Raw genomic sequence first — 13474 nt, 5'->3', positions numbered from 1 at the left:
AGCAGGAATTTGTCTTGTCTTTTGGCTTCCTGGTTTTAAAAAAAAGAACAGTCAGGAGTACAGTCAGGGAAGGGCAGGCATTTCTTAGTCACTGGGCAATGCTAGTGAGAATTTAAAAAATCTATTGGCTATTTCACCAAAATTGGCGCTGCTATAAGGTAGTTCATAAGCCGAGATGAGTATTTCACACTCTCAGGATTGGTTTTTCCCCCGTGGGCTTTGGGCAATTGGACATCTTTGCTTTGGGTTTTGGGGAGCTGGACTCCAACATCATTGGGACATCATTGGGTTGAGCTCCTACTTCTTATGTAATGCGTCATTCATTGTTCTGCATTTCTAAAAAGAAAGCACACAAACTGTTTGATTTGTAAATGTCTTACACATTTTTTAATTGATGACTCAACAGATGGGTCATTGCATTGCACGTGACATGGGATTTCCAGCTTATGTTGGAAAAATATAATCTTTCTTCATGTTTTTCTTCAACAAGTTAGGCAATGATGAATGAAGCCTTTATCTGTTACATATGTTACTCATAAATGAGTCTTTTTTCCTTTTTTTGACCGCGCCATGCAGCATGAGGGGTCTTAGTTCTCAACCAGGGATCGAACCCGTGCCCCCTGCAGTGGAAGTGCAGTCTTAACCACTGGACCACCAGGGAAGTCCCAATGAGTCTTACATTAAAGGCTATTCCATTTGTAAATGTTAGATGAGATTATTAGAAATCCTCACAGCTCCAGGCATATCTTTCTCTGTGTATTTCTCCCCCTCTTTCCCCTAAATTATAGGTAGTTTAACTTTAAACCTATTTCCTTTAGAAATCTTTCCCCTTAATAGATGATGGGGGAGGGGTGTCCTTTTCAATACACTAAACTTTTACAAAATTAAGTCTTAAGGGTTGTTCTCATATGTGTTATTATTTTCTGAACCGTTGGAATAGATAAGGAAAGACATGTAGCTTCAGTTGCAGTGTTTCATGGTAAACATTTCAGAATAAATGCTTCAACAGAAAAAGTAATGTATTTTGTTGGGTGATTTTTCATTTTCATTTAATCACTCGCCTTTCATTTTAACTGCAGTGAACCAAGTCGTTTTTCTTATACACACAGCCTAAGCATCTCTCCCAAGTAGCTTAGAAGGCCCAGGTGTTTGTTTTTCTTTTTGTTTGTTTGTTTGTTTTTTGCGGTATGCGGGCCTCTCACTGTCGTGGCCCCTCCCCCTGCGGGCATGCAGGCTCCGGTCGCGCAGGCTCAGCGGCCATGGCTCACGGGCCCAGCCGCTCCGCGGCATGTGGGATCTTCCCGGACTGGGGCACGAACCCGTGTCCCCTGCATCGGCAGGCGGACTCCCAACCACTGTGCCACCAGGGAAGCCCTCCCAGGTGTTCGGATCGCAGTGGTCTCTGAGTCCCTCCAGGCACTTTTCTAAGATTCTCTTGGTTTTAGGTTTGCTTACTTAATTTATTCATTTAAATTGGTTAGGCCATTAAAAATAAGTTCCCAGTCATTCTGGCTCTGCGGTTGATGACAGGCAGACCTTGTTGTGTTGTACTTGCGCTTTACTGCGCTTTTTACAAATGGAAGGTTTGTGCCAACCCTGCATCATAAGTTTATCAGCACCATTCTTCCAACAGCATTTGCTCTCTTCGTGTCTCTGTGTCACATTTTGGTAATCCTCGAAATATTTCAAACCTTCCACCAGTGAAATGATTACGACTCTCGGAAGGCTTAGATGACAGTTAGCATTTTTTAGCAATAAAGTAGTTTTTAATTAAGGTATGCATAGTTTTTAGACATAAAGCTATTGCACAATCAATAATGTAAACGTAACTTTTATGTGTATTGGGAAACCAAAAAATTTCTGTGACTCGCTTTACTGCAATATTCACTTTATTTTGATGGTCTGGAACCACACCTGCAATATCTCCAAGGTATGCCTGTATGTGATCCAGAGTAAAATAGAATCGTTCTGGTCACTTTGACCCTGTCAGAAGTCCACTCAGAGTACTGACTGGTTGATTCCATGCGTGGCTTTATGACTGGCAGCTTAATCAGGGTGTATCAGTGAGGCTGCCCATGGACCACTTTGAAAATAGGTCATTAAGTAAGTTTAAATGTCACGTTTCAGTTTTCTTTCCCTCTGCTTTTGCAGCGCCAGCCTGCCTTTGACACCTTTGATGGCTCCCTGCTCGCTGTTTTCCCCTCCCTAAATGAAGAGCAAACACTCCAGGAAGTGCCAACAGGCTTGGATTCAATTTCTCACGGTAATTTGTTACTCAGACTTGACAAATTGAGCGTGATGTCCCTAAGTAGTTCAGTTCACAGATTATAATTCATAAGGGACGAATGTTGGTATCTTGAATCTTTGTGTGAAGAGTCCGGTAGAGGCTCAGATCTGAGAGAAGACAGTTTTCCTTTTTTAAGCGCTTGGTGACTCTGAAGTCCTCACTTGTCTGACACACCCCAGGGAGGGTGGGTGCCCTGCTGGGAGCAAACCACAGGGGTCCCCCACACACACAGCTTCTCCTTAGGATATTTCAACACTGCAGCCAGCCCGGGCCCCACCTCCCAGTCCCCTCTGCAAAGCAGACCAGTAGACATTAAAATGCACCCCAACTTTTCATCCAGGGTTCGCATCCTTAGCTGGATCTTCCTCCCCTACTCCGAGTTTTGGGGCAGCAAATTATTCCTGCTCATGTTTACCCATCTGCGTTTGCTTCCGTAGTTCTTAACGTCATCGTTTCCTCTTTTTAAGGGAATAGCACGTCAAGTAATACCTCTGAGATTACTGTGATAGTTATTAGTTGGAAACGTTCCAGAAATTACTTTGTCATATGAAGTAGGTGCTAGAAAATACAGCCCAGAAAATTAATTAAAACACACATGCTTGCGTAAGCGTGCCATCACGTGACGGTCATTTATCATTTTTGAAATTGCTGAGGGAATCCAGAGAAGGCTGTGTTTCAATAAAAATTGACGTCACGGGTGCTAAGTGCTGTGTGTTCCTGTTACATCTGATGTTCCTTTGCTGCCGCTTAGTTTAATGGAAGTCGCTTCCAAATTAGCCATTTACAACCCCTTAAGGCTTTTGGCCAAAAACCTTGCAACTTCTTTCATTGTCGAAAATGTAAGAATAGTCTTAAATAGAACCGTTATCTAGGCATCACTGCTCTATGGAGTTTGGCAAAAAATCAAATTCGAGTTTTATTTTAGATTTTTTAAAAATAAGTGTAGTTATGAGATGTATGATACTTTCTCCATTGCCGTCAAAAACACAGTTTTTGTTAATAGTTACACTCATCTAAGGAATGATGTGGAAGATTTTAGATAGAATTGTTCCTCCCTAGAAGCTGAGACTCCCCCCCGCCCCCTCAATTCTCCCTGTGTTGCTGCCAGCTTGAACTCCTAACATCCCCGTGGGGTTTCTTTTCCAGACTCGACCAACTGTGAGTTGCCTCTGTTGACCCCATGCAGCAAGGCTGTGATGAGTCAAGCCTTAAAAGCTACCTTCAGTGGCTTCAAAAAGGAGCAGCGCCGCCTTGGCATCCCAAAGAGTAAGCGCTCCTTCCTGGAGCTTTCTGCGCCTGCACTGTACTAGACAGAGCCATCAGGCTGCCATAGCTTGAGATGACTTAATTTCAAGCATTTGTTTAGGGTGTACTGAAAAGAGGGACAGAGCTGTCATTAAGCTGAGCCAGTTTTTATTTCAAAATCCAACCAGCTGAACACTTCATCCAGCACTGCTTTTAGTGCCTCAACATCTTCCTGGGTGTCTCGTTCATTTCCTTGGACTCCGGTGCCTGTCTGGGCTCTGCGGGTAAATCAGGAGTGCTTCTGGCCTTATTGCCTCCTTTTCTTCCCTCCCCGGTAGATCCCTGGCTGTGGACTGAGCAACAGGTGTGCCAGTGGCTTCTCTGGGCCACCAACGAGTTCAGTCTGGTGGACGTCAACCTCCAGAGGTTCGGCATGACCGGCCAGGTGTTGTGTAACCTTGGCAAGGAGCGCTTTCTGGAGCTGGCCCCTGACTTTGTGGGTGACATTCTCTGGGAACACCTGGAGCAGATGATCAAAGGTACCGGTGAGCGACTGGGCTCCCCAGGCGGGGTGAGCATCGCAGGGAAGAGTGATGGGGGGGGTCATCTACGGTTGGCATTTCAGTGATGTAGGGAAGATTGTCTGAAAATGCCATTGGCGTGAGTCAGCTACGTGGTGGTGATTTATAGATTTTGACTCCACTTAAGTACCTGTGTGGGGAGCATTGGCCACAAGGCAGGAGCCCTAGTCACCAAGGTGTTCAGTGTCGCCAAACGTCATGAGTTGGAGTTGGAAGCATACGTGTGACTCAGGTGAGGAGATAGCAAGAAGACCCGTGTTTGGAGCTCACCTCACAGAGCCTTAGGAAATAAGTCCGCCTTGGCAAAAGTGAGCCTTTGTTCAGATAAACTGGGAATTTTATAGTAACATTTCCTAAGACCAAATGGAATCCAACAGAGAATTTTTTTGTTTTATGTTTATAAACCATTGTAGAAGTAATCGATACATATTTACACACTGACATATTATACAGGAACTGGCCTCTGAGCAAAAAGAGCTCTTATATAGAAAGTCTTGATTTAGACCTAAAAAGAGCATTGACACCAATGTTAAAAATATATTGAGTTACAAAGGAGAAACGGTACAGTGAGGGAATCCTTCAAGTTAAAAATGTAAGAAAATAAGCCCGTTAGAAGAGTTTAGGGAAATATTCCTCATTTAATTGACTTTAAACTCTGAGTTTCAACATCTGTTACAGACTCAGAATCTTAAAAAGATCTCAGGGTCGCCTGCCAGCTCTTCTTAGTTATGGCTTCTGAGGGCCAGGGAGACTTAAAGACCCTCACCTTTTCCCTGAACTTGGACACGTCTGGTCTGACAAGTTTCTGGTGAATCTATTTGCTGGCAAGTTAGACCTGTTTTGCCATTTCTCGCTGTGTGAGTCTGGATTTGTGGGTGTGCATGTGGTTGTGTGTTTGTAGGACGTAAGCACGTACAGGGAATGCTAACCTTTTCCCTTTAAGTTCCTGGGCACGTGTGTCTCTGTTCGGGTGCCCATAACACTGCTTTGACCTCTCTTTCTGTAACAGCGCTCACCACCCCTGGACACATCTCAGGGTTTGAGGCGATGGGTCAGAAGCTTCACCAGGGCAGGAACTGTGTCCATGTTACTAATCTGCTGTATTCCAGCCCCTGGTACAGGGGGGAACTTCGTAAGCATCTATTAACCCTTTGTCGACTACATAGATGAATTCAATACACCATCTAGATCTCTCAAATTGTGTACTAGGAAATTCAGCTTCACCAATAACAGCACTGAGGAGTTTAGAAGACTTATTCTAGTTCTTAGAAAATACATTTCTGTCTCTAGTGCTTTTAAACGACATGATGACATGGAACACCGTCAGATTAAGTGGGAAGCGCTAAAATGCATTTTGTTATGCTGAAATAACCATAGAACAGTAATTCAGAAAAGAACTTTTTTTCTTCTGTAGTTTAAACCTCTCAGTTTGTAATCTTATGTCTCTGTCCATTTTTCAGAAAACCAAGAAAAGACAGAAGATCAGTATGAAGAAATTTCACACCTCAACTCAGTTCCTCATTGGATTAATAGCAATTCGTTAGGTCAGTGCCATTAATTCTGCCCTTAAGAGCTTCTGAGTCTTCCTGTTAGATTCATGGAAGGTTCGAAGGCAGAACCTGCACTGTCCCATACCGTGATCACACACATTCACAAATCCAGAAGTGCGGCCAGTCCACACTGAGCTGTGTAGTGAGAATATAACGCACACCCGCCCGATCTGAAAGTCTTAGTATTGAACAGAGAACGTCAATATCTCCTTAATAATTTTTAAAATTCTGATTACATATTGAAATGATAATGGCTCTCTTAGGCCAAGTAAAATATTCAAATTCATTTCGCCAGTGTCTTTTTAGTTTTTCAGTGTGGCTACTAGAAAATTTAACATCACATCAGTGACTTATCTTTGCTTTGGCCAGGGCTATAAATTGGCAATTTATAACTCGGGGGGCAGAATGGAGTGAGCCAATTGCTGTGGTCAGATTAGTGTAACAAACAAAGGTGGCAGGCCCAGGAAGTGTGTGGACAGCAATACTAAATTTGCTCAGAACTTTGGGGTTTAAATAGGTGTCATGGAATTCTGTCCCCCCCCGTGGTGGTTGACACTGGCTAGTGTAGGTTTTGGTGGTCCTCCAGCCAGAGCGGGCAGGGCAACTGGAGATACTCCCTTATGGGTCACTGGCTGGATGGCAAATCACTTCATCTGTCTGAGCCTTAGTTTCCTCAGAAGCTGAAAGATCCACTGACCCTGTTGTCCCAAGGCTCACGTGGAAGCACTTGAAAAACAAGAGATGTAGAAATATTCACATGAGGCATTGCATCCGGGGTCCAGGGGCTGCAGGCATTTTGGAAAAGGGCTCATTGACTGAGAAGACGAACAGTTAGAGAAGGGGAGGACACAGTAGAAAAGCTGCCCACCCAAGCTCACATGTCCACTGGAGTTTTGGGGAGGGAGGGCTGGAGCGGGCAGACCTGCTCGTGCTCCGTTTTGAGGTGTGGAGGGTCTCTGGTCATCACGTTGATGTCACCTGACGGCTCTGCCTTCTGTGGCCCTGTTGCAGGTTTTGGCGTGGAGCAAGCGCTGTATGGAATGCAGACGCAGAACTACCTCAAAGGTGGCCTCCTGGATGGCCTGTGTCCAGCATCCTCAGCGCCCAGCACGCTCGGTCCCGAGCAGGACTTCCAGATGTTTCCCAAGGCCCAACTCAGCACCGTCAGCGTCAACTACTGCTCCATCAGCCAGGACTTCCCGGCCGGCACCTTGAATCTGCTCTCCAGCAGTTCTGGTAAGATCCAGGCTTCCAAGTGCCCTTCTCAAGCAGGGTTGTTGGTTTGATCCCGCAGCCACGGTGACATGAGCTCAGACATCCGGAGTTCAGCCAGTGATGGAGGTCAAGGACTGGTCCGTCGGGTCATGGTCCCAACAGTGGTGCTCGGCGAGCTTACTCCTAACCTATCTCAGGTCCCAGGCACTGGGGGTGCCGGGTGAATGACACAGTCCTTGAGTCGTCCACGCAGTGGGCTATTGGGGGAGGCAGTGTAGGAAGGTGACAGATCTCTCTGTATGGGGATGCATATGTACCGTGCATGAAGCTCAGGTTGGATTTTTCCATATATACCCCTGTGTGACAGCCACCCAGATTGACATGGAGAGGGTGCCAGCAGCCCGCAAGGCTCCCTCGCGCCCCCTCCCAGTTAATAGCATCCCCACCCCAAGAGGATCTCCTTGTCCTGACCTTTATCACCATAGTTTTCCCAGTTCTTGAACTTGGTGCAGGTTGTGTTTTCTCCTGTGTTTGTCTTTTGCTCACATGATGCGTGCCTGAGGTCCATCCACATTGCTGCCCCCTCTTCCTTGCTGTGTAGCCCTCTGCTCGGAGCCACATCCTGCCCTTGATGGAAGATGCGATTGTGTAGCATGTGTATCATAAGGAATAAGCAGCTCTGTTTCAGGGCATCATGAAAAGTCTGGGTGATTCTGAACCAGCAGGGCGAACACTTAAAGGGCGCGACGGCGATGATGCCGCCTCCGTGGGTGGTAGCACCAGACGTGCCGTTGTCCTGGAGGGTCAGAGTCCGTTGTTGTCTCTGCCAGGGAAGCCTGGAGACCACGACTCCACCGAGACGGGCGCCGACAGCTTCGAGAGCTCGGAGTCACTGCTGCAGTCCTGGAACAGCCAGTCGTCCCTGCTGGACGTACAGCGGGTACCATCCTTCGAGAGCTTCGAGGACGACTGCAGCCAGTCCCTGGGCCTCAGCAAGCCGACCATGTCCTTCAAGGACTACATCCAGGAGAGGAGCGACCCGGTGGAGCAAGGCAAACCAGTTATACCTGCGGCTGTGCTGGCCGGCTTCACAGGTGGGCGCCACCCCGGGTCCCCGTCCCCTCCCCTGCACCCGCCCAGCCCTGCGCCTGCCCTGTTTATCAAGGGCGTTTCTTGCTGGACCACATTGTGTTGACACCCCACGTTTTATGCGTGGGGTGTAATCCTGAACCCAAGCGAGCTGTCTCCCTGAATTCAGAAAAGGCCAAATTTGCAGGGATGTCCATGGACACAGGGCTCCGCGGTGTGGATGAGAATCCTTGGGCTGCTCCCTCACCTGGAATGTGCCCGGCCAGTGCCTAGAAGAGCAGCAGCAGGGGACACGGCCTGTGGAGGCTTAAGCCCTGACTCAGCCACGCCAGGAATTTCAGAGAATGTAAACTGGCTGGGGGAGGGGCAGCAGAGCCAGCCTCCAGTAACCCAGGGGCTGTTTACCTCTGCCTGCTTCTCAAATCCATCTTATTTTGAAGGTTTGTGTAAGAGCTATTCTAGGCCGGGGACAAATATTAAAGCTGTTTTTAGAACCAGATATTTCCAGTACTTTAGCAAAAATATCAGATAATTTTTTTCATTGCTTCATGTGTCCTTAAATGTGCTTTTTTTTTTCTTCATATTTTGAACATATGGGGCCATTGGGGATTTAAAAAAAATACCTGCTATAAAAAATCCAATAGGTTAAAATAAGAATACGTAGACACCCATTTTTTTTCCGTCACATAAAACAAATAGCCATGAAAAAGTGTTAAAATAGTGTGGAAACTGTTGTAATTTTCATACATGGGCATCAGGGCCTGATAAGAAAGTAAACAGCCATGGTGTTGGTCGTTTTCATTTTAATATTAGTTACCGTTCATTGCCTGCCAGGTCCGTGTGGTAGGCATATGGTCAGTAGACCCTAGGACAGCCTGTATTAACCCATTTTACAGGTGGGGAAATGGGCTCAGAGGAAGACAGCTGTCTGTGGTCACAAAGGTCACACAGCCTTATCAACAATATAGCCACTGTGCCTTGCGGCACGGCGCTTGGATAAGCGTGTGATCCAGGGCAAGGCGCCCAGCTGCTGAGCACATCTTATCCTTCATCTTTAAAATATTGATACGGTGATACGTCACAAGGTGGCGGCAGTTCTAAGTATTAATCGAGAAAAGGTATATGAAGAGCACTTTGCAGAGCGTATCCCTCATCAGATAGAGGCGGTGAGGCCATGGCTACAACCCCAAATGCCCCAATGACCACTGAGTAAAGCAAGTCTTGGGTTAAGCAATTTGCCCATTGTCATCTGGCAAGAAAGCTACGCATGGGATTCAGAGAATGACACGCCTCATCCTGTGTTGAAAGGCTCCTCCACCGCCCGCATCCCTGTCCCACTGGGTGTTTCTAGAAATAAACCTTGAAAGTTATTACATAAGGAACAATTAAATAGGGTGAGGAATTTTTTTTTTTTTTTGCGGTACGTGGGCCTCTCACTGCCGTGGCCTCTCCCGTTCCGGAGCTCAGGCTCCGGAGGCACAGGCTCAGCAGCCATGGCTCACGGGCCCAGCTGCTCTGTGGCATGTGGGATCCTCCCGGCCCGGGGCACGAACCCGTGTCCCCTGCATCGGCAGGCGGGCTCCCAACCACTGCGCCACCAGGGAAGCCCTAGGGTGAGGAATTTTGATGCCAAGAGTTGGTGGCCCAGAATTTTTTTTTCTTTTTTTCCAAAATGACCAAACCCAGCAATCAAGGGCCCAGCGGCCTCTTTTTCAGGAGCAGGGGGCGTGGAGGAAGCCCTCCAGGATTGTCACCAGCACCCAGAGTCACACCTTCACCTTGGCACCCAGTCCAGAGCCGGGTCTCACATTCCTTGGTTCAGTAGGATGATTAAAGCCATGCTGTATTTTAAACCTAGAAAAACATAACCCGCCCCCTTTCCCCTCAGGAAGCGGACCTATCCAGTTGTGGCAGTTTCTTCTAGAATTGCTGTCCGACAAGTCCTGTCAGTCTTTCATCAGCTGGACGGGAGACGGTTGGGAGTTTAAGCTTGCTGACCCCGATGAGGTACGTCCAGAACCTGGGAACTTGCTCTCCAGGCTCTCAAACCTGATTCCATCCCGTGGGGTTCACAAATCCAATTCTCTGGGTGCGGGAAAGGGGTCACCAGTATACAGATGAGAGCACTTCCACAGGAGGCGTGCCTGACTGTCGGGAAATGTGGAGTCTTGTTTCGCTGATGAACAGTTTAGTGTCCCCTGTTTACGCACACAGCACCAGGCAGGCTTCACCACCCTGCTCTGTCATCTAGTTAAAAGGTGAAAGCTGTCAACTGAGACTCTCGCCTGATCATCTGAAGATGTTTTAGCAAATTTGCCTTTTCCCTTGGAGGGACTGAGCCCGCTCCTCGGCTGAGGTTGGCAGAGCTGCTCCAGCCCCATCTGGAGGAGAAAGCCGAGGGCAGGTCCGATACCAGCCCCTCGAGGACAGTGTAAGGGGGGAGCCCTTGGTCTCTGGTACCAGTAGAGTGCGGACTGTCACCTCCCCAGTATCGTAGGGCAGCAGAAGCACTGAGGGGTGCAGAATGTCCTGAGGTCCTGATTCCACTCAGCAGCTGTGGACATGGGGGTCAGAATTCAAACCCAGGAGGTGGGTGGGACATAGCATTTCCCTCGTCTCAGGACCTCCCTGATTCTGAACCCTTGGCTCCTGGGGGTCTTGCTGAGTGAGAGGCCTCCACAGACGGAGCTTTGGGTGGGGTCACCTCGCTCTCGCATCAGCACCTCCCTCCATCCCCCGAGAAACAGCCGGGGGGATGCAGAGCCCTGGCACGTGCACAGAAGCAGATGGCACCTCTGTGGTCCTTACGTAGTGGTCAAGTGAGCACGCATCCGAATCACTGTCGGGAAAGCGACGCACTTTTTCTTAATTTTGCCAAATTGAATGGAGCTCTTTTCCGTCCGTCCCACAGGTGGCCCGCCGGTGGGGAAAGCGGAAAAACAAGCCCAAGATGAACTACGAGAAGCTGAGCCGGGGTTTACGCTATTATTATGACAAGAACATCATCCATAAGACGTCGGGGAAGCGCTACGTGTACCGCTTCGTGTGCGACCTCCAGAACTTGCTGGGCTTCACACCCGAGGAGCTGCACGCCATCCTGGGCGTCCAGCTGGACACGGAGGACTGAAGCCGCCCAGGGCTGGAACTGGGGCCATGGGGACCCATCCAAGGACCCTGAGAGGCAGGATCAACGCGTCTGGGAACGTCTCCAAGAAGCAGTGGCCTTATTTCATCTGGTACCGCGGTTCTCTGCCGAAAGCAGCACAGTTTCTCGCTTCTGACTCCTGCTGCCAGGAACACGCAACTTAAGATTCTGTTACGTTAGAACGGCTCAGAAAGAAGCGCCAGGCAGCCGTCCTGGCTCTGGGCGGGCTGTGTCGTGACAGGATCGTTCAGGCTGTTGGGTCTTCTCAAAAGAGCGAGCATCTTGTGGACACACACTTTTGGATTTTCTTTTGCCTTTTGCAACCAGGAAACGCCAATGCCAAAGAGGTCTCTGGTTCTGACGGGGAAGAGAGTGCAAGGAAACAATCATGCCATTTCAGAACTTAGTTTGTATATATGACTGTAACCTCATAATTGTTATCAAAATCCCCTAACAGACCTATTTAACAAAAATTGTATATTGTAATTTAAAATAATTATATAACTATATGTGAAATGAGAATGCAGACGGCATTTTGCAATGTATTCCAGTTGTCAAGAGCACAGGTGGTATTTTGCAAACATTTAATCTGCCAGGGCAGACTAAGAAGTTGTAAAGTGTGTATTATTTACATTTAATATACCTACAGGAATAAGGTCTAAGAGGGTTAATTCCTGTTTTTTTTCGTTTTGTTTTGTCTGGGTTATCTATGGCAAGGACTTTGTACATTTGGGAATTTTTATAAGAAACTTAATGTTATTATCTGGGGGCCCATCTGGCCTCTTGCTTCTCCTTTAATTGTAATGTAAAAGCTATAAAGCAGTATTTTTCTTGACAAATGGCATATGTTTTCCATTTCTATGCATGCCTTTAAATCAATTTATATACAAAACTTATTTTTTAGTTCAACTGTTTTTCCCCCAACAACTAACCTCCCCTTGACCAGCCATTTCCTTCCTGTGCCCCAAATTAGGCTGTTTGATTAAAATAAGAATACTATTTTTGGAAATATGCGACTCCTTTTCAGAGATCAGGAGGGATTTATGTAGCAGCTATTTTTACTGCAAAAGTAATTCACTGGAAAAAATTGTAATTTGTAAAGAAAGTTTTATTTTTACCTCAGCTCCATGTACAGTTGACGTACAGAGCTGAAGGTGCAGGGGGAGGGGAAGCTTTATTAAACCTCTTGAACGTGAGTAAAGCCTGATTTTCCCCATTTTGTTTACCTGTCGGGTCTTGGGCTTTCTGGATACCAAGCTGCTCCTTTCTGTTTAGTGTCCACAGTTTTATTTTCTTGGACGCAGAATGCCCAGAGGCAAAAAGAGGGCCAACAGGATGGGAAAGAGAAGGGATTGGGGTTGTTCCTGTGAAGAAAACATCTTGATCGTGATGGAGAATTTTGTAGTTGTTTCAAAGGAATCCCTGGTTCAGCCTGTGCCTCCTGCCTTTTGTAAATGGTCAAGTCAAGTTGGTTTCAAAGTTGGACAGCCCTCACCAGCAGCATGAGGAGATACTAGGACCATCAGTGACATCTCTAAAGAATAATCATCCATGCGATGAGACCAGGGGCTTGGGTGGTAGGGCGAGCGGGGTAGAGCACAGCTGGAAGGGGCACCACACAGTCTCAGAACCCACACAAGACTGTATTCCAGTGTCACTACGCACAAGGTGTTTTTCTCAAGCAGGACCCGTTTATCTCTCAGACATCTGTTTATAACATCAACAGACATGGGACTGGGGACATCTTGCTGCCAAAAAGAAATCTTAGCTATTGGCTCATTTTATATGGGGTGTGACCACGTGAAACTGCCAATGTTTGTGTGTTTCATCTACGAAGTTGGCAGTTTTATGTGGCTCAACCCAATCGTTATGGAAAATCAAATCCATGGTAAACTTTTGGCGTGTGGTAATGAACAGGACTTGAGTATAATAGTTTTGTAATTTGGCCTTTTCTTTCTCAAATAATAAAGTATTTTGTTTATATAAACTCCTCCTCGTAAGGGTCCTCATTCTTCATCCCCACCGACCCCCCGGCATGGAGGCGGTGGAGTCAGGATACTGGGCTCAGAACCACCGGACACACAACTGCTCAGTCCCTCAGAATTAATCTCCCTTTAACTGATTTCACACACTCATCCCCTAGTAAATTGGGACCAAGCTGGAACCAACTGTGAGCACTTCCTGAAGGAATTCCCCAAAAGTGTTCCTTAAAGCGAAAAATTTTCAAGAAGAGATTAAAATAGAAAAATCCAGGGGTCTAGTCTTTGCCAGGGGTTTGGCAGAGATAACAGAAGAGATTTTAGGATGTTTCTAATAAGAGCATTGGAGTTTGAAGTTCAAGGACTTTGTAACTGAGACCTTG

At 47.0% G+C, this 13474-nt stretch overlaps 1 protein-coding gene across 2 annotated transcripts in view; it reads left to right on the top strand.

Annotated features, from left to right (window-relative positions):
• ETS2 (ETS proto-oncogene 2, transcription factor) overlaps positions 1 to 13096 on the top strand; it is an 18493-nt gene extending 5397 nt beyond the window's left edge. The window contains exons 3-10 of one of the 2 annotated variants that reach the window (XM_007470478.1): positions 2152 to 2263; positions 3434 to 3553; positions 3871 to 4071; positions 5574 to 5657; positions 6675 to 6899; positions 7709 to 7972; positions 9856 to 9974; positions 10879 to 13096. In XM_007470478.1, the coding sequence (XP_007470540.1) occupies positions 2152 to 2263; positions 3434 to 3553; positions 3871 to 4071; positions 5574 to 5657; positions 6675 to 6899; positions 7709 to 7972; positions 9856 to 9974; positions 10879 to 11094 (1341 nt within the window). In that variant the 3' untranslated portion in view covers positions 11095 to 13096. Of the gene's footprint in view, positions 1 to 2151; positions 2264 to 3433; positions 3554 to 3870; positions 4078 to 5573; positions 5658 to 6674; positions 6900 to 7708; positions 7973 to 9855; positions 9975 to 10878 lie in introns of both variants that reach the window. The other variant, XM_007470479.1, reaches the window with a different exon arrangement.
• The last annotated feature ends 378 nt before the right edge of the window (positions 13097 to 13474 follow it).

The sequence above is a fragment of the Lipotes vexillifer genome, unplaced genomic scaffold (genome assembly GCF_000442215.2).
Source record: "Lipotes vexillifer unplaced genomic scaffold, Lipotes_vexillifer_v1.1 scaffold402, whole genome shotgun sequence".
Classification (NCBI taxonomy): Eukaryota; Metazoa; Chordata; class Mammalia; order Artiodactyla; family Lipotidae; genus Lipotes; species Lipotes vexillifer.
Note: the sequence above shows the minus strand (reverse complement) of the source record. Positions and strands in the feature narration are given on the sequence as shown.